Source organism: Phacochoerus africanus, chromosome 6 (genome assembly GCF_016906955.1).
Source record: "Phacochoerus africanus isolate WHEZ1 chromosome 6, ROS_Pafr_v1, whole genome shotgun sequence".
Taxonomy (NCBI): domain Eukaryota; kingdom Metazoa; phylum Chordata; class Mammalia; order Artiodactyla; family Suidae; genus Phacochoerus; species Phacochoerus africanus.
In genome coordinates, this window is record NC_062549.1 from 14,579,234 (window position 1) to 14,599,604 (window position 20,371).

General features: G+C 42.5%; 1 protein-coding gene across 2 annotated transcripts in view; it reads left to right on the forward strand.

The window, feature by feature from the left end:
- The window catches only part of WASHC5 (WASH complex subunit 5), a 69,218-nt gene that overhangs the window by 32,103 nt on the left and 16,744 nt on the right, over positions 1-20,371 (forward strand). For both annotated transcript variants that reach the window (XM_047783263.1, XM_047783264.1), the window contains 10 exons: positions 2,885-3,014; positions 5,701-5,813; positions 7,697-7,863; positions 7,941-8,016; positions 9,802-9,912; positions 10,887-11,027; positions 12,058-12,138; positions 17,570-17,671; positions 18,557-18,736; positions 20,095-20,219. In XM_047783263.1, coding sequence (XP_047639219.1) covers positions 2,885-3,014; positions 5,701-5,813; positions 7,697-7,863; positions 7,941-8,016; positions 9,802-9,912; positions 10,887-11,027; positions 12,058-12,138; positions 17,570-17,671; positions 18,557-18,736; positions 20,095-20,219 — 1,226 coding nt within the window. The remainder of the gene's footprint in view (positions 1-2,884; positions 3,015-5,700; positions 5,814-7,696; positions 7,864-7,940; positions 8,017-9,801; positions 9,913-10,886; positions 11,028-12,057; positions 12,139-17,569; positions 17,672-18,556; positions 18,737-20,094; positions 20,220-20,371) is intronic.

Below are 20,371 nucleotides of genomic sequence, written 5' to 3' on the forward strand. Positions count from 1 at the left end.
AGAGCTTCTGAAGGGAGCTGAGGAAGGGGCCATCGGCATTAGCTAAGACAAAATGGGGAGTGTGATGGAGAACGTTCCCAAGAGAGCACAGACTATGTGTCAGTCCTCTTGGATGGGGAAGAGCCTGGCCAGTTCAGGGACCTGAACGACCAATTGGCTGCGGGGGAGAGAATGCAAGAGAAAGGTGGTAGAAGTGAGGTTACAGGTGGGCAGCCTGTGCTGGGCCTTGCAGGGTGTTAATCTTCATCTTAGAAGCCACGAGAACCTGTTGGGAAAGGCTTCAGGAGGGTGGGTGCTTTGCATTTGAACAAGGTTGTCTTAAGAACTTTGGGGTACTTGGATTCATTGGGCTTGGTGAGTCCCCCAAAAAGCCTCTGTGGGCTTAATAAAAACAGCAGACACATGGGAATGTCAGATTCTGTAAACAACTGGGATTTGGATCAGGTGACCCCAACAACTAGCCCCAGACATTAATGCCCATTCAGAACCAACACTCACCTTGCCTTCATCTGGTTAGTGGTTGCTGGATGTTTATCTTCTAGGTATGTGAGGACACTGTTGTCTTAAGTAGATGCTGCTTATTAACCAAATATAGTGCCTGTGCTGAGTATTTTCAGTAGTGTGTCTGGATATAATTTTATAAAATCAGAGAAGTGCTACCCCTTTTAAATTTCATTAATATTGTTTTCCCTCAAATCAATTGTGGGGTTTTTTCATGGAGGTAGGGGGCATTTGGTTTTTGGGTTTTGGTGGTTTTGTTTTTGTTTTGCTTTTGGGGGCCGAAGCTGCAGCATATGAAAGTCCCAGTCTAGGGGTTGAATAGGAGCAACAGCTTCCAGCCACAGTAATGCCAGATCTGAGCAGCGTGTGTGACCTACACCACAGCTTACAGTGACATTGGGTCCTTAACCCACTGAACCACAACGGGAACTCCCCCTCAGATCATTGTTGGCTACCTCCCCCTCTGTTCCCAGCTAGGTGCTAGGTCTTCCAAATGAACAAGGCATATCCCACCCATCAAGTGGCGCCCAGTGTAGCAGGGAAGAGAAGCAGGGTAAGCCAAGAGGAGAAATAGGAAAAGATCCAGGAGCAGGAACCAGGCATCTTATATCTTAGTAGTTGGTCAGAGCAAAACTGGCCATGCAGAGGCAAGTGAAGGTTGCCCACAAGGAAGAAATGGCCTCAGTCCAGTTAGGATCCTGCCCCAGACCGAAGAGTTCTGGAGCTCAGCGTTACTGAGTGGACAGCTGGACAGGTCTGGGGCTTCTGCCTGACCACACCTGCATTTCTGATCCTAAATCTTTCTCTGGGATCTGTTGCAGTAGAATGGGCAGCTCCATTCTGTTTATTCAGGTAGAAAGACAACAGAAGACGAGCCTAAGGGAGCACCAACTTATTGTTAACCATCTCAAAGAAGAGAAAGATCTGGTGGAAAGAGAGGAAAGAAACTATACAAGTTGAGCAAAACCATGAGATATTTTTATTTCTGATATTTCAGCTTGGCTCTTTCACCTGTATTTTCATCTCTCCTACCTCCCACCCATCCCTTTTTCTAGAACCATTTTCTTTTCTTTTTTTTTTTTTTGTCTTTTTGCCATTTCTTGGGCCGCTCCCGTGGCATATGGAGGTTCCCAGGCTAGGGGTCCAATCAGCTGTAGCCACCAGCCCACTCCAGATCCACAGCAACGCGGGATCCAAGCTGCGTCTGCAACCTACACCACAGCTCACAGCAACGCCAGATCCTTAACCCACTGAGCAAGGGCAGGGATCGAACCCGCAACCTCATGGTTCCTAGTTGGATTCGTTAACCACTGAGCCACGAAAGGAACTCCTAGAACCATTTTCTGATTCTCCTGTAAACACACTAATTGGGCCTATGTATCTCCCAGTCTTCAGAAGGTGTATCTCCTGTTTGAAATACCATCTTCTGTTCTAAAAATTACGAAGACTGTGAATTCAGCCTGTGAATGAGTGTTTGAAAGGCTCGAAGCCATTTGGTGTGTAGTGAAGGCTCTGGGTGATTTTTTATTGTTGTTGCTTCTCCAACAACAACAAAAAACAGAGTGGGCTCTAAATAAGTCTCACTGTTCCTCATCCTATTACTAATTTCATTGACTGACCATCCTGCCTAATCATAAAGAGTCCTCTTCCGCTGGCACCACAATACCCCACCCTGCCTTGATCCTTTCATCCGCAGATGGACTCTCTCAACCACATTGCTTATCTTTTCAATATTCATTATACTGCTGAGGAACGAAGAATGTCTTAAGGGAAAAATCAGTATTCATGCCTCTTTACCTCTTAAGAGCTCAGTGAAATAAACCCTCTGCCTTTGTGACATACCTTAAATATGTTGTTAAATTAAAAAAAAATTTTTCTTCCTCAGTCCAACTCATTATAGGATTTCAGTTTTATAAAGGAGCAAATTAATAAAGGTACAAGAAAAAACTTTGGTACATGATTTAGTTCATTCTCTTATCAACCAGTAAGAAAAGATTCAACCTTCCTTGGCTAATTAAGAGTCACAGAAATTGTTGCCTGGAAAGGCCCTTAGAGCAGCGGTCACCAAGCATAATTTCACATTAAAATGCTGATTCCGGGGCCTACCTAAGCCCTTCTGAGCCAAAATCTTCAGAGGTGGGGTTCGGGACTCTGAAAATTTGAACGCCGTCTAGGTGATGCATCTGTGCACCAGTCTTAGAGATGGTCTAGCTTTGCCCCTCAATTAGTATAAAGTAGTATTGCTTAAGAGCTGGCATCAAGCCCGATATTGATTTTAGACACCTATTTTTATAATAAGTTGGGCTTCACTCAGGCTTTCTTAGTCAGCTGCCTAAGCTGGATTTTCTCTTAAATCAGTAAATCTCTTCCTTCTCTTCAACAGATGTTCAAGCAGATGCTTTCAGAAAAGCAGGCCAAATGGGAGCACTACAAGAAGGAGGGCTCAGAGCGGATGACGGAGCTTGCTGATGTCTTTTCAGGAGTAAAACCCCTCACCAGAGTGGAGAAAAATGGTAATTGCTGAAGAGGAAATCTTGGTGTGTTTGAAATGTGCACACAGATGGTTGGAAACGGACAGGGGAGAGAGTTTTTATGTGTCACCATTGTGTGCTAGGATGGTGCTAACGGAGATCCGCAGTTGAGTTTTGGCTGCTCTAACCTGTGTGCTCTTGGGCAGTCTCAGGTTCTCTATGAACTTCAGGTTTCTTAGCTTTGAAAATAAGAGGTTAGGCTAAGTGGGGATCTCTTAAACATTGGTTCATAGTGTTTTATAGCATCATAATCTACCCACCCCCCCCCGACCTCTATAATGTGCAAAACTAGTGTGTCATTTTATGTGCATGGGGGAGGCTTAACTTTCGTCTTCTCAGAAGGATATTTCATCCAAGATATTATTCCTTGCCAACATAGGTGTTATCTAAAAGTCGTATCTTCCAGTCCTGTTTGGTTCTTTTTCACTGATGCATCAAGTGGCACAAGAGGAGACCTGCAGACTGTCTTGAAACTAAACCTAGCTCAAGTTTTACTTTAATATTTTCAACCCTGCTTCTTTTAGGAAATTTCCTCTGTAGGAAAATCATGGTATCACTTCAAATTTTTGTACAGAGAGGGTCCTTCCTTTCAGATTGCCCATGGGAAGATCATTCTGAATTTTAAGGTGACAAATTGAACTATTTTTTCTTACGGTTAATATTTGTTTTAACTATCAAATTTATTTCCGATAAAGTTAACTATACAGAAGAAGTTGATTAATGCTATCTATAGCTTTTTATTTTAAAAATAACCTTGCTATTTTTAATTAGTATAAGCTTGTGATTACTATATCTGGCTTTTGTTGATTTATTTCATGCTGAATGGTTGGTCTAAAAATATTTCCGGAGTTTCCATGGTGGTGCAGTGGAAACAAATCCAACTAGCATCCATGAGGATGCAGGTTCGATCCCTGGCCTCGTTCAGTGGGTTAAGGATCCAGCGTTGCAGTGAGCTGTGGTGTGGGTCGCAGACATGGCTTGGATCTGGCGTTGCTATGGCCATGGTGTAGGCCAGCAGCTGTAGCTCCGATTTGACCCCTAGCCTGGGAACCTCCATATGCCATGGGTACGGCCCTAAAAAGCAAAAAAAAAAAAAAACATAAAAATATTTCCCAATTACATTATTATCCCTATTGGAAAAATTCGACCAGTTTTTAATGGTTTGATATAAATTGGCAACGTTTTGCAGATCACCATATTATATCTAAAAAAATAAAGACCCACCAGTAACAACCTAATCATATTAGTTGTCTAGAATCAGGCACATTAATCTCTATTCTAGTCACTTTTAGGTTCTTGTAGATACCAACATTGCTTCAAAGTTCATTGAAAATAACATCTTATACTTTTTCTGGCTATGTAGCATATTTTGGCTTTAAAGTACTTACACAAATATCTCTCATTTGATCCTGACAACCCTGTGAGATAAACATCTTTATCCTTATTTTATATATAAAGACGCCAAGGCTTAAAATGTAATCACTTGCCAAAAGCAACAAAGGTCCAGAGTCTGGATCTTACTCTTTTTTTTTTTTTTTTTGGTCTTTTTAGGGCCACATTCATTGACATATGGAGGTTCTCAGGCCAGGGTTCGAATAGCCATAGCTGCTGGCCTACACCATAGCCACAGCAATGCCAGATCTGAGCCATGTCTGCAACCTACACCACAGCTCAGAGCAATGCCAGATCCTTAACCCACTGAGCGAGGCCAGGGATGGAACCCATGTCCTCATGGATACTAGTCGGGTTCATTAACCACCGAGCCAAGACAGAAACCCCACTAGTGTTCTTCATGTCTTCTTAAAATAACTTAGATTATAAGCCCTTACTGCTTTTATTGAAGTGAAATCATCCTATTGATAAAACAAAAACTTTTAGAGAATCCACTTAGGTGAGAAGAGCAAGACCTTTGAATCTGGACAGACGGTTGTGCACATCCTGGCTCTGCCCTTTAGTGACTGTGACCCAGCAGCGGGTTCTTTATATATCCAGGCCCTCAGCTCCCTTATCTGAGAAATGGCTCTTAATTCCTACTCCATAGATTTTTTGTGAAGATTAAAAGAGACTTTGCCTGATGCCCTGAGGATCCTCAGAGCCTGGTACCACTGGCTTGTGAATGCAAATGGTGCCCCTTAATCCATTGAGACTCCCCACAACCCACCACTCACACCTCACTTCCCTGCATGCTGGCCAGATCTTTGCCCTCCAAGACCTGCCATTGTCATTTGCCCTGAAGCCTCTGCTCATGTCCGTCTCTTCCTCTAGGAACAAATGACCCCCAGCCCTTCCGCCCAGCCAGACTTTGACCCATCCTCCCTTCTTCCAGAAAACTCTCCCTGTCACTCTGAATCATATCCCTCCATTCTCCACGCCTTCCCATCCCCATGGCCATCTCTGCACACCTCAGTTCACAATATGTACTTGGGCCTTCAGACTTTTTCTGCCAGCTCTTATAAACTAAGCAATTCATGTTGAAAGTATCTCTTCTACGAGGTCACATGCCTCCGGCATTTTTGGTGTTATTTGGAGAATTCCTGAGAGCGATGTTAGGTACACAGTAAAAGCTCTGTAAAAGCTAGATTTGTAAAGGATTATCTAATTAAATTCAAAGACACAGCTACAGGAATTCTGGGGTCTCAGTAGTCTTTTCTTGTTTCTGTATTAATAGAAAATCTTCAAGCTTGGTTCAGAGAGATCTCAAAACAAATATTGTCTTTAAATTACGATGATTCTACTGCTGCAGGGAGAAAAACAGTGCAACTAATACAGGCTTTGGAAGAGGTAAGGAAAACCTTTTTTTTTTTTTTTTTTGTCTTGATAGGGCTGCACCCGAGGCATATGGAGGTTCCCAGGCTAGGGTTCAAATCAGAGTTGTAGCTGCCGACCTTCACCACAGCCACAACAGCGCGGGATCCAAGCCGTATCTACAATCTACACCACAGCTCAAGGCAACACCAAATCCTTAACCCACTGAGCGAGACTAGGGATTGAACCTGTGTCCTTATGGATGCTTGTAAGATTTATTTCCACTGAGCCATGATGGGGACTCCCAGGAAAATCTTTTTAAATGATAGTTCTTGGATCATAAATCATACTTTTTGACCTACCCAACAGTCTGCTCCTGGAAATATATTTAAGAGAATATTTCATCAGAAGCAAAAGTAGTATAAGTTAATGTGTTCTCTGTAGTATTATATACAGTGCCCTAAAATTAGGAAAGTAATTAAATGACAATAATGAAGAGAATGGTCATAAAAATTATGTTACTTCAACTTGTATAAATGTGTAGTCTTGGGGAAAAAAATATGGAGACAGTATAGAAACATTGTGAAAACTGATTACATGATATGCACTATTTTTAGTTTATGAAAAGTAAGTGCCTTTGGGGAAAAGCCTAGAAAGAGATAAGATACACAAAAATGAAAATAGTTGTATAATGATCATAGGCTTAAAAGTGATGTATTTTTTCTGGGAAAAAAAAAGTTTGTTTTTTTAATCTACTTAACGTTACATCAAAAAACAATGCTTATTCTTCCACACTCTTAAAATTTTAGTTCTGTATTTAACCAGGAAAATAAACAAAAGCATCAGAACATAGGCATATTCTATAAAACGTATATAAACATCATCCATCCTCATCTGGAACCCTGTCCAGTTGGTACAAGTGTACATTAATACTTTTGTCCATTTGGCTGTTTTCATACAGGCTTTTTCTTATTTTTGCAGGGTTTTTAGAATGGCCACTATTATGGCAACACAGTATAACGCACCATTGTTAGCATGCCAGTTTCCCTGGCCCTTCCAGAACAATTCTCACTTCTGCTGTTTCTTTTTTGGTTGTTGGTTGGATTTTACAGTCTATAGTACAACTATAAACAACTTTGTAAATCTGAGATGCTTTTTCTCTTTTGCACTATTTCTTTTGGCATATAGCCCAGGCTCCTTGAATTGTATACTTTAAAATGTCTGAACACAGTGGAATTGTTATTTTGTTTTAAAGAGCACATCAAAAGAACTTCAAGATGTACAAGTGCCAGCACCTTGGTTATGATGTGACTTATTTTGGTTTTTAGCGTCTTGCAAGTCTTCAGAATTAGGAGGGTTTTTCCAGTACACGTTTATTGATACTGAAATGGAAAATGGGATTATTTGCTTATTTTGTCATATGTGTACAGGATAGGAAAGAGTGGAATATTTTCTAATCTTAGAAATGTCTTCATTGTTTTCCATCTTGGCTTATGCATTTCTTTTGGTTCTTTTTTCTTTTTTTTTTAAGCTTTTGAGGGCCACACTTGCAGCATATGGAAGTTCCCAGGCTAGGGGTCAAATCAGAGCTGTAGCCACCGGCCTATACCACAGCCACAGCAACATGATCCAAGCCGCATCGGAGACCTGCACCACAGCCACAGCAACACCAGATCCTTGAACACTGAGTGAGGCCAGGGATCGAACCCAAATCTTCAGGGATCTTGGTCGGGTTCCTTAACCACTGAGCTATGAAGGGAACTCCCAGCTTATCCATTTCTGAAATTACAATTTGAAATAAAAACTTGGCCAAGGAATTCTTAGCAAGTAGTGTGCCCTATTTGAAGTGTTTCCAAGGAAAATTGAACACCATCCAGGCCATTTAGACTTTTAAAATTCAATGTGTTTGTGTAACTCAGGTTCAAGAATTTCACCAGTTGGAATCAAATCTGCAAGTCTGTCAGTTTCTTGCTGATACTCGAAAGTTTCTCCACCAAATGATCCGAACCATCAACATTAAAGAGGAAGTCCTGATCACAATGCAGATCGTTGGGGACCTTTCTTTTGCCTGGCAGTTAATTGACAGGTAATGGGAACAGCCTGACATTTGTCCTCAGTGAAGGCCACTGTGAATGTCTTCTTACCATTTATCTCTTTTTACAGTTTCACGTCTATCATGCAAGAGAGCATAAGGGTGAACCCATCCATGGTCACTAAACTCAGAGCCACATTCCTCAAGGTAAGCACATAACTGTAAGGTCACGTTCTTAGTGACTAGGAAAGAGCTGGCCTATGTTATTACCTCATTCATTAATTCTGTCCAAGATTTCATCGTTTTAGAAAATGGGATTTTTTTTTTTTTTAGCTGAAATGTGATTTTCATTGTAAAAAAAAACCACAAAAAATAATCAAAATTACCAAAAATAATCAAAAACTTTATTGGCTTTTTCTTGCTTTTACAAATGTCCTAAAGAGTTCCCATCGTGGCTCAGCAGAAATGAATATGACTAGCATTCATGAGGACACAGGTTCGATCCCTGGCCTCACTCAGTAGGTGAAGAATCCAGCTTTGTCTTGAGCCGTGGTATATATAGGTCACAGACATGGCTTGGATCTGGAGTGGCTATGGCTATGGCATAGGCTGGCAGCTACAGCTCCACCTGGATCCCTAGCCTGGAAATTCCATATGCCACAGGAATAGCCCTAAAAAGACCAGAAAAGGAAAAAAATGTCCTGAGAAGACTTAAGCTAAACAGTATTTTAGAAAGTTGGATGATTTAAGTATTTTTATAGACTGAAAATTGTTAGAAGATTTTTCATGACAGTGTAATTGCACAAGATGCCAGAAATACTTAAAGTTTAAATTAATAATAGAAACTGGAGTGTCTTAACAGAAAATTGGTTTTTAATGAAGAAACAGATTTTTTTTTTCAAGTTTTACCAGTATGCTATGATGTGAGTTATATAGGTCCTTATTCTTTAGACATCCCTTTTACTTATTCATGAAAAAAAATCTTCTAAGTTCCCCTTGTGGCTCAGCGGGTTGCAAACCCAACTAGTATCCATGAGGATTCGGGTTCAATCCCTGGCCTCACTCAGTGGGTTAAGGAACCAGAGTTGCTGCAAGCTGCAGCATAGGTCGCAGATGCAGCTAAGCTCTGGTGTTGCTGTGGCTGTGGTGTAGGCCAGCAGCTGTAGCTCTGATTCGACCCCTAAACCGAGAGCTTCCATATGCCCCAGGTGTGACCCTAAACAGAAAAAAACATTCTTGTTGAGCCTCTGCTACAGTTGAGGAGCTCCTCTAAAGGTTAGGGAATAATGGTAAACAAGACAGGCATGGATTGGCCCTTCTCTCAAGGTAATTTCATTTTGCCATAAACGAATAATTTACTCAGTGTATATATATGTATGTATGTGTATATATATTTGTATGTAACATCAATTCTGAGGTTTACTTTCGTATTTTAACATCTCTGTAACTGTGATGGCAAATTCATGGCATATAAGTTTAGTTATCAGGATCTTTTTTCTTTTTGAGCAGTCCATAAAATAATAGCACTTCTTACAGGCCATGACATCTTGGATTAGATTCAATATGCAGTCCCTCCATCAGGATGTCTGATTTCCTTAGAGAACTAGCTGGCTTCTGCAGCACAGTGGCTCAAACTTGAGGGTGCAAGAGAATCACTGGGAAGGCTTGTCAGAGCCCAGATTGCTGGGCCCCCAGAGATTCTGATTAAGTCTGTGTAGGGCTGGAGACTCAGCAGCTCTAACAAGATCTCAGGTGATGCTAATGCTGCTGGTCCACACAGCTTGCGAACCACTGCTGTAGCAGATGCCTGTCACTTTACAAAATCGTATTGTTGTCAGAAACGATTAATGACATTGATGAAGTTCAGAGGTTGCCGCTCTCTTTTTTAGACAAAGCCCAAGAGCGTTGCTGTGTGTTACTATTTCGAGAAAGAGAGAAATATCTAGGATTTTTTGAAAGCGAGAAACGGATTGTGTCTTCTTTTCCTTCCAGCTTGCCTCTGCCCTTGACCTACCTCTTCTCCGTATTAATCAAGCAAATAGCCCTGACCTTCTCAGTGTATCTCAATATTATTCTGGCGAATTAGTGTCTTACGTGAGAAAGGTAAGAAATGCATCAAGGTGGTACTTATTTTAATGGCAAATTAACTGCTATTTTAAATACAAACGATGTGCCTGGGGCCCTGTGAAAAGCAGACCTGTGTTCCTTTCCCTTAGTCTTAATTTGATTCCAGAAATATGCAGTACCTGAAAATAAACTTATTCTTACTGGAATTGTGGATGTGCAGAGGTGTTCTTACTTTCCAAGAACCTTTATACCTATTTTTTAAGTGTTGATGGTGTTAGCACCCATTTTATAGGTATAGAGATAGGAGCAGAGATTTTGGTGGCTTCTTCAAGGTCATAGCTGATAAAAAGAGCCAGATCTAGATCCAGCATATTCTAGTTGAACTTCAAATTTTGAGAAGAATTTTGGTCCTATTTCAATAACTTAGGGTGTAGCCTAGAGCCAAACAAGCCTGAGTTCAATGTTTTCCTGTGTCACGTACTAGCTGAGCGCTCTACCACCGGGCTTCTTAATATCTCTGAACGTCAGTCTGTTAAAAATGTGTAGTGTGGAAGTGATGCATCTTTTTTTAAGCATTTTTTAAATTTTAATTTTATATTGGAGTATAGTTGATTTACAATGTTGTGTTAGTTTCAGGTGTACAGCAAAGTGAATCCGTTATACATATACGTAGATACACTCTTTTTCAAATTCTTCTCCCATAGAGGTTATTAAGAATGTTGAGAAGAGTTCCCTGTGCTAGACACTAGGTCCTTGTTAATTATTTTATGTATAGTTTCTGCAGCAGGTTCTGTAAGAATTAGGTGTGAGCAGTTAATGTGTGAAGGGACGTAGCCCTGGGCCTGAGAGCAGTTGTTAAATAGCTCTCGTGAGTCCCTCAGCATTGCTTCCCGCAGATAAAGGGCCCTGTGTGCACACGGGCACCCTTCTTACTGTGGTCCTGGCATCTGGCAGCCAAGAGAAATGAAACAGAGGTTCACTTGTTTTTCCTCTTTTCCCTTTCACTAAAGGTTTTGCAGATCATTCCAGAAAGCATGTTTACTTCCCTGTTGAAGATCATAAAGCTTCAGACCCACGATATCATCGAGGTGCCAACCCGGCTGGACAAAGACAAGCTGAGGGACTATGCCCAGCTTGGCCCGCGATATGAGGTGCCGTGTCCCTCTGACCTCTGCCTTTTGATACATAAACCCCAGAAGCATGAAATAGCACAGGTCTCTGTCGCCTGCCGTATCCCCAGGACCACAGGGTCAGTTCTCATTTGTGTTTTCCTGTCCCCAGTGACAACCAGGCTCACTGTTTGGTGCAGTCAAACCTTCATTCAGTACGGCATCCAGGTGTCATTCATTCGCCTCTCTGCACGTTCTCAGGGGCAGGGGAGCTCAGCAGGTCACGCTTCTTTTGAACCATCTTGGTACATCAGCCCCTTTTCTCTTGGGGCTGCGTTGCCTCGGCTTTTTCCATTCAAGTGCCTGCTCTGTATAGGAAACCAGTGGTTCAAAATTATCCATATTCCATGAACCATTTCCTACAGCCAGACTTTTAAGCCCACTCTGTAGTTAAGCGTCTGAAGTAGTTCTTCCCCAAGACCTCTGCTTTTCTCCTCTCTGAACTTAAAGACATGAAAAATAAAATCAAGTACAATTTGAAAATAGGATGTCCAGCATCAAATTCACCTCTTCTGACACAACTCCAGAAGGTATATCAGGAATTCAGCTTGTCAGGCCCAAAATTTGCACATTTTATCTCAAAAATATGGCAGTAGTCTGTCTGATCACTGTCTCTCAGTGTTACGTGAAAAGAATGTGGAAGGCAGTAGAAGGAAATTACCTTCTCAGACTCACCATCAGCCTTTTCTTTTTGGAAGGGCTCTTCCATATCACTGAGTCCTGCCTTCATCTTATGCATGAAATACTGAGGCCCAAAGAAAGGGAAGTGATTGGTCAAAGGGTAAAGAACGAGTGCACATCTTCTGACTCAGTCACCCCTACGTCTAACGGTGGTCCACCCCGCAGAGCCTCCTTTCTGGCTGGGACATGGGCACCCAGGTGTCCTCAGGCTGCACACGCATCCTCTTGTCTTTGCCCATTCCTGAACTATCAGCCAGTTATCTTAGCTTCCCGTGGAATTGGCGGGTCTTTTGTGAGAAATCCTTCATTAACCTCTTTTTCTTTATTGAAGGTTGCCAAGCTTACTCATGCTATTTCCATTTTTACTGAAGGCATCTTAATGATGAAAACGACCTTGGTCGGCATCATCAAGGTAATGGTTTAATGCTGGTCTCTGTGGCCTCATAGGAAGGCTCCTCGTCGTTTTGATGTTTGCAGAATGGACCCTGTGGAGTGGTGGTAACATCGTGTGGTGTGAAGCCCCTCGCTCTGTCAACACGCAGCTTTTGATCTTCATTTTATTCATTCGTAGACAGCGGAGGAGAGAACATGTCCTTAGGTTTCATAACACCCAAGGGTTGCTTAACTCTAAGAAAAATCTATTTTATTGAATTTTTGTAAAAGCAAAGAAAACAAGAGTTGAGTTGCCTTAGGCAAAGTAGCCCGCTGACTCGCTCACTCACCCTCTGGCCCCTCCCTCTCCGCACCCCTTTCTTTTTAGTGTTTTTTTTTTTTTTTTTTTTGAGGGGGAGAGGTGTGGGAGTTATGGCCATACCCGTGGCATATGAAAGTTCCCCGGCCGGGGATTGAATCCTAGCTGTAGCTGTGACCTGTGCCACACCTGCAGCAATGCCAGATCCTTAAACCACTGTTCCAGGCCAGGGATTGAACCTGCACCTCTAAAGTGACCTGAACCGCTACAATCAGATTCTTAACCCACTGCACCATGATGGGAACTCCTCTTTTCAGTGTTTTCATACTGCACCCGAGTGGGAGAGCTGAGATCTTCGTACCCCTCTGACTACAGGCGATTGATATCACTGAGGCATGCAAGCTCTTCTCTTCTGTAACTTTTTTCTCTTCTCCTAGATACTCACACCCATTCCCATGCCCCCAGAGTACCCACTCTACATGTTTTATTTCTGTCCATAAATATGCAAGGATTCTTATTTTTAGCAAGTAGTGTTTTATGTGTGCATGTGTTTCTGATTTATCCAAATTATACTTTGTTCTTAGTCTCATGCTTTTTCCAACTTTTCTCACTAGTTATTGCTTTTGAAACTTATTTATGTTGCCATGGCTCAGGCAGTTGGTTACTTGTTACTGCTGCAGGGAACCCCACATCTGACATAACTCTTATTACCCGGGGCACGGACACCTACGCTTCTCATTTTCACACCTGTGCTTCCCATTATCATAAACAATGTCAAGATGAGCATCTCTGGGGTTCCCGCTGTGGCTCAGCAGTAACGGAACCCACCGGCATCCATGAGGATGAGGGTTGGATCCCTGGCCTCCCTCAGCAGGTTAAGGATCCAGCGTTGCTGTGAGCTGTGGTATAGGTCACAGACACGGGTCAGATCCTGTGTTACTGTGGCTGTAGTGTGGGCCGGCAGCTGCAGCTCCCATTTGACCCCTAGCCTGGGAACTTCCGTATGCCACCAGTGCAGCCCTAAAGAGACAAATAAATAAATAATTTGTAATTCAAAGATGACTAGTGATGTGCCCATTTATAGAGTTCCTGGTGCTTTTATTTATTTTTTCCATTTATCAGACATCTGTAGAATCTTAACGTTTCTGATTTTCTAAAAATTTGTCATCAAATTGCCAGATAGAACATTTGTGTTAAATCTAAGAAAATATAGGAAATGGGAGTTCCCGTCGTGGCGCAGTGGTGAACGAATCCGACTACGAACCATGACGTTGCGGGTTCGGTCCCTGCCCTTGCTCAGTGGGTTAACGATCCGGTGTTGCCGTGAGCTGTGGTGTAGGTTGCAGACGCGGCTCGGATTCTGTGTTTCTGTGGCTCTGGCGTAGGCCGGCGGCTACAGCTCTCATTGGACCCCTAGCCTGGGAATCTCTATATGCCGCGGAAGCAGCCCAAGAAATAGCCAAAAAAGACAAAAAAAAAAAAAAAGAAAATATAGGAAATGAACCAACCTAAACAGAAACAGAACTTCATGGTTTCTGGAAATGTAATTACCATTGTAGCCCTGGGATATTAATAGACTCTGTCAAGCAGCGTTAGGCCTGATGCCAGTTTAATTCATATGATATACAGAGAGAACATACGGAGGTTATCACTTTTGACTAATCCGTAAAGTGGTGATAAATTCTAGGGCCATATAAGTCTTCTTTTTTTTTTTTTGTCTTTTTGTCTTTTTGTTATTTCTTGGGCCGCTCCCGCGGCATATGGAGGTTCCCAGGCTAGGGGTCCAATCGGAGCTGTAGTCTCCAGCCTACGCCAGAGCCACAGAAACACAGAATCCGAGCCGCGTCTGCAACCTACACCACAGCTCACGGCAACGCCGGATCGTTAACCCACTGAGCAAGGACAGGGACTGAACCCGCAACGTCATGGTTCCTAGTCGGATTCGTTAACCACTGCGCCACGCCGGGAACTCCCCATATAAGTCTTACGTGCAAAGTGACCAGTCTAGGAAGGATGTAATAAAAACCTAGTAATTAGCAGTAATTATCAAAGGAGAGACGGCTTAAGAAAAGTATAAATCTTTTGCCAGAATCTTTCAGATAATAAGAGCAGAGGAAGTATCATCCTGACCCCATTCAGCTTTAGTAGACTGTCCCTGCCAGTCTGACAACTCAGGGCTTTTTGCGGGATCCTGTGGCCTCTCCACTGCTCTTTAACCTTCAGATGTTGAGGGTCTGTTGCAAACTCTCACAAAGAGTTTAAGTTCACTTTAGTTAATATGAAATAAACCAAGTGAGATACACAGAGATATACATACATTAATTGTTAGATGCAGCCCCCCCCCCCAAAAAAAAATAGAAATAACTTAGACATTGGTGAGTAAGAGAATAATAGCTAAACATATCACGGGGCACCCATGCGGTGGATGGCTTTGCTGCCATTCAGAAGGAGTTTGCCACTAGGACATCTCCAAAACATGAGGTGACAAAGGCAAATTGGAGGACAATGTGTGTCTGCATGTGTATGTGTTATGATCCCATTTGGGTGTTTTTAATTAAATATATTTAAGGACAAGTGCTTATGTATTATATAAATTATAGAGGAAGGTGTGGAGGACCCAATATGAAAACTGTTTTTTTTTGTTTTGTTTTTATTTTATTTTATTTTCCCACTGTACAGCAAGGGGATCAAGTTATCCTTACATGTATACATTACAATTACGTTTTTTTCCCCACCCTTTGTTCTGTTGCAACATGAGTATCTAGACAAAGTTCTGAAAACTGGTAACTGTTGTTAACATCAGGGGAGTGGACAGAACTGGGGGGCACTGTGCAAGGGGGCCTTTCCCTTCCCCATGAGCGCCCCACAGATTGGTGAAAGTCTTGAGAGGATGGGAAGGGCCATTTAAGACCACGAGATTCATGAAAATATTTTAATTCCTCTTCACTAAATCTGTTCTTATAGGAATATATTTCTTTGGGAGTTCCCATCGTGGCACAGTGGTTAACAAATCCGACTAGGAACCATGAGGTTGTGGGTTCGATCCCTGCCCTTGCTCAGTGGGTTAAGGATCCGGCATTGCCATAAGCTGTGGTGTGGGTTGCAGACGCGGCTTGGATCCTGCGTTGCTGTGGCTCTGGCGGAGGCCAGTGGCTTCAGCTCTGATTAGACCCCTAGCCTGGGAACCTCCATATGCCGCTGGAGCAGCCCTAGAAATGGCAAAAAGACAAAAAAAAAAAAGATTATTTCTTTGGAGACTTCATGTTACTTTGATTTTGTTCTCATTGACTGTATTACTTTATAATTTACCCTTTTTTATTAGGTATTTACTTTTATTTGCATTTTGATAGCATCAATTTTAGTAATAATACACGTAGTTACCACTAGTTGTGACTTTCCCCTTTCTATAGGGAAGGACACTTGGACTCAGAGATGTTGAGTAATGGGCCCAGGGCCACAGAGCTGGTCACACCCCAGGCCGCTAGAGTTCTAGCCGCCATCAGGCACTGCCTGAGGTTGAGCTGGGCCTCAGCATAATTTACCCTTTTCTTGTAAAATAGAGCACTGATACTGAAAGCTACAGAGACAGTTATGTAGCTTGATGGGTTATTATAAGGTAAAGCCCACTCATTCCCACACCACTCACCCAGAGATGTAACCCAGCAGTTCCCGCCCCAGGATCCTTCTTGTGGGCCCTGACCTCATCCCAGTCTCTATAGTTTTATTATCCAAAAGTAAATCTCTAAACACTCCAGTTTGTTTGTTTTGGTTTTTTTAGGGCTGCGCTTGCAGCATATGGAGGTTCCCAGGCTAGGGGTCTAATCAGAGTTGTTGCTGCCAGCCTACACCAGAGCCACAGCAACATGGGATCCGAGCCGCATCTTCGACCTACACCACAGCTCACGGCAGCGCCAGATCCTTAACCCACTGAGCGAGGCCAGGGATCGAACCCACAACCTCATGGTTCCTAGTCAGAATCGTTTCCGCTGTGCCACAACTGGAGCTCTAGACACTCCAGTTTAGACTTGCCCATTCAGAAGATACATGTCTCTCAAGACTTATTTATTCCTCAGCTTTCTCCTTCCTTCCTTTCTTTCCTCACAGTTTATTTCCTGAAGAACCCAAGCCTTTGACCTGTTATTTCTCCACATTTCAGCTCTTGCTGATTGTATAGTCATGGATCCGTCCAACATGTTCCTCTGGCTTTTGTTCAGCAACTTGCATTGCAGTTATCTTCCTTGAAGTTTAAATATAATCAAACCCAGATGGAAGCCATCAATTGTCTTTATAACTTTTTAAAATAATAGCTCTTAATGAATCAAAAGAAAAAGGTCTTGGGGTATTCTAAGGAATGTGTTAGAACCACTTGGTGTGCTATGGATTTGATAGGAAGGAGACTGTCTTTTAGGGAGTAACAAAAGCTTTCTCATCACAGAGAAAAAGAATCAGCAAGATAAGCTTAGAGAGTTAGCAGGTCTGCTTTCCAATAATATCTCCCTCATTACAAAGAGCATTCTGAGAATGCTGGGAGAAAAGAGAGTTTGTTCCATCTGCAGAGTGGTCCAGCCCCAAACTGTATTTTGCTCCTATGGCTCTAGATCCCCTTAGATAACTTTCAGTGGACAAATGTGCCCCAAATTCAAATGCAGACCCTTCAGTCCACTCCTCCTGGTGATAAGAAAAGGCCTTTTTAATTTTTAATGAAATGATTAAAAAGTAAGGCCATTTAAAACTTTCCATACCCACCATCTTTCAGATGTCATGTTGTAAGATGATCCTCATGAATTTTGCTTAGATAGGACAAGTCCTGCAGAGGTGACAGGCTTAATAATTCTGTCCAAGCCGGACAAGATCAAAGAGAGGGGTCCCTGGTGGCTCCGTGGGTTGAGGATCTGGCACCATCACTGCTGTGGCTTGCTTTGGTCCCTGGCCTGGGAACTCCTATAGGCTGTGAGTGCAGCCAAAAAAAAAAAAAAAAAAAAAAAATCAAAGAGGGACAAGAAAGGGAAAAAAAAAAAAAAACAATCCCAGTCATTTAGAAATGATAAAGGAAAGTGCTCCCCTGCAGATTCTGGAAACCATCTTCCCTCTGGATTTCGTCAGGACTGAACTTTGCCTCGATGACATTTATTGCTCTGTGATTTGCACTTAGGTGGATCCGAAACAGTTGCTAGAGGATGGAATAAGGAAGGAGCTGGTTAAGCGCGTCGCCTTCGCTCTCCATAGGGGACTGATCTTCAACCCTCGAGCCAAGGTACCACGTGGCCAAAATGAGTGTCTTTTCTCTCTACTCAGATTGTAAAACGTTCTAGAACACCATTTGTGTGTGTGTGTGTGTGTTTGCCTTTGCTAGGGCCGCTCCCATGGCACATGGAGGTTCCCAGGCTAGGGGTCAAATCAGAGCTGTACCCACCAGCCAATGCCAGAGCCACAGCAACACCAGATCTGAGCTGCATCTGCAACCTACACCACAGCTCACAGCAACACCAGATCCTTAACCCGCTGAGCAAGGCAGGGATCGAACCCGCCACCTCATGGTTCCTAGTCGGATTTGTTAACCACTGAGCCACGACAGGAACTCCTACAACACCGTTTTTAACTGTTATGGGTAAGACCTTTCCTCCCATCCAACGAAGATCTCCTATAGGATGTTCACTGCAGTCAACTGATGTGCTTCTTGATCCTGTGTTATAATCCATTCATGTTAGAAGAAAATCCTTTTAAAAACCAATCCTTCTTCCTTTCACCTGTTGATTCCCTAATATAAGAACTAAACCGATTATGATTCAGGGTTACTTTTCATAGTGAAAAGAGTATGTTAAGCCAAAAGCAGATTAGAACTATAAATTCTTTCTTTTGCTTGATCTGTTAGGGAATGGTCATTTTCTTGAGAGAAAAGTAATAGAACTGAAATTTATATCTAGAGTACTTTTTCACATCAGTAAATTCACTTTAAAATGTTTTAAGTATTTTAAGATTAGAGTTATCGAATGATATGAGAGAAATCATTGGCGTTCAGTTTTTATGTTTTCTTTTATATGAGACTTTCTTCCCAAATGAATGAAATTTATGCTTTGTAGGTATTAGGGGTTGATGGTCTATGCCAGTATAATAGATTTCTGTTTCTTATTTTGCACAGCCAAGTGAATTGATGCCCAAGCTGAAAGAGTTGGGAGCTACTATGGATGGCTTCCATCGTTCTTTTGAGTACATTCAGGACTATGTCAACATTTATGGCCTGAAGATTTGGCAGGAAGAAGTATCTCGTATTATAAATTACAATGTGGAACAAGAGTGTAATAACTTCTTAAGAACAAAGGTATCTAAATAGCTTTTGATATTCTTGGCTATATTCGTTACTTCCGACACGCCCCAAACCTCAGAAATGCCAGCAAGGAAGTTGATTTAAATAGTGACTAAACGTCAGTGGGCACTGCATACATAGCCGTGAACACCTTCAGAGTACCCTCGGAGCTGTGAGGCTTGCAGAAAAGGTTATGTGACAGCTGACCTCTGGGAGTGGACTGTCCTAAGGAGAAAGCAGAGGTTGGTTCCAGAATGAAGCTGTCTGGTGTGGGCGTCATAATTCAAGTGATCACCAGTTCCAAAGACTTAGGAGTTCAGCTGGATTTGATTGGCGCATAAACCTCAGAGCAGAATTGCTGGGTCATTTGGTGGTTCTGCATTTCGCTTGTTGATAAACCACCAAACAGTTGCCCACAGTGCCTGTACTCGTTTACATTCCTGCCAGCGGTGTGCGGGGGTTCTCGTTTTTCCATATCCTCACGGACACGTGTTCACTTCCCTTTTTATAGCCGTCCTAGTTGGTGTGCATGGTTATCTCGTGGTTTTGGTTTGTGTTTCCCTCAAATGCAAATCGTGTGCCTATTAACCATATATATATCTTCTTCAGAGAAATGTCTACTCACGTCCTTTGCTTTTTTTTTATTGGGTTGTTTGGGCACCAAGTTCTGAAGTGTCACAGCTGAGGAGATTGATTTTAGTCTGTATTTACCAAGGTGCCACCCTGCAAGTTTTTAGAGAACTGATGTGGTTAAGGTGACATTTTTCAAAAGAAGATTATGCATCTTCCAGCCGTATGTTTTGGGCGTTTGTTTGTTTGTTTGTTTGTTTGTTTGTTAGGGCCGCTCCTATGGCATATGGAAGTTCCCAGGCTAGGGGTCCAATCAGAGCTACAGCTGCCGGGCTTACACCACAGCCACAGCAACTCGGGATTCGAGCCACATCTGTGACCTACACCACAGCTCACAGCCACGCTGGCTCCTTAACCCACTGGGCGAGGCCGCAGATTGAACCCACATCTCCATGGATACTAGGGGGATTCATTTCCACCGCGCCCCAGCGGGAACTCCATGATTTTTATTAATACATTAAGATACACGTTAACTCATGTAAGACAGAAATTCCCATGTCTCTGTCTACTTCTCCTCGATCACTTCACTTTTTCACAGATGTTTCTTTTTTAATATTATATGTGGCATTTATGGGAGGCTCTTACTATAGTTTTAAAAGTTTCCTCTTCAAAACCAAGAAGCATTTATTGTCGCTGTTCATGCAACATTATCTTCGTAAAACTATGGGTAAAGGGGTAACTAGGGTATGTTATCAAAGATGTGCTAAATATTTATTGGATGTCCTTTTTTTTTTGTCTTCTAGATTCAAGACTGGCAAAGTATGTACCAGTCCACTCATATTCCAATACCGAAGTTTACTCCTGTGGACGAGTCCATAACATTTATTGGCCGACTCTGCAGAGAAATCTTGCGGATCACGGACCCAAAGTAAGTGTGTCAGGAATCCCCTGGGCCTTGAACACCATGGGCCGTGGAAGTCTCTAAACACGTCTCCTCTACTCAGATCACATCCTTGTGCCTGCCTCCGTTGGAGCCTTTCTAATGGTTCTGTTAGCATCACTTTTTCTGAGACTGCATAT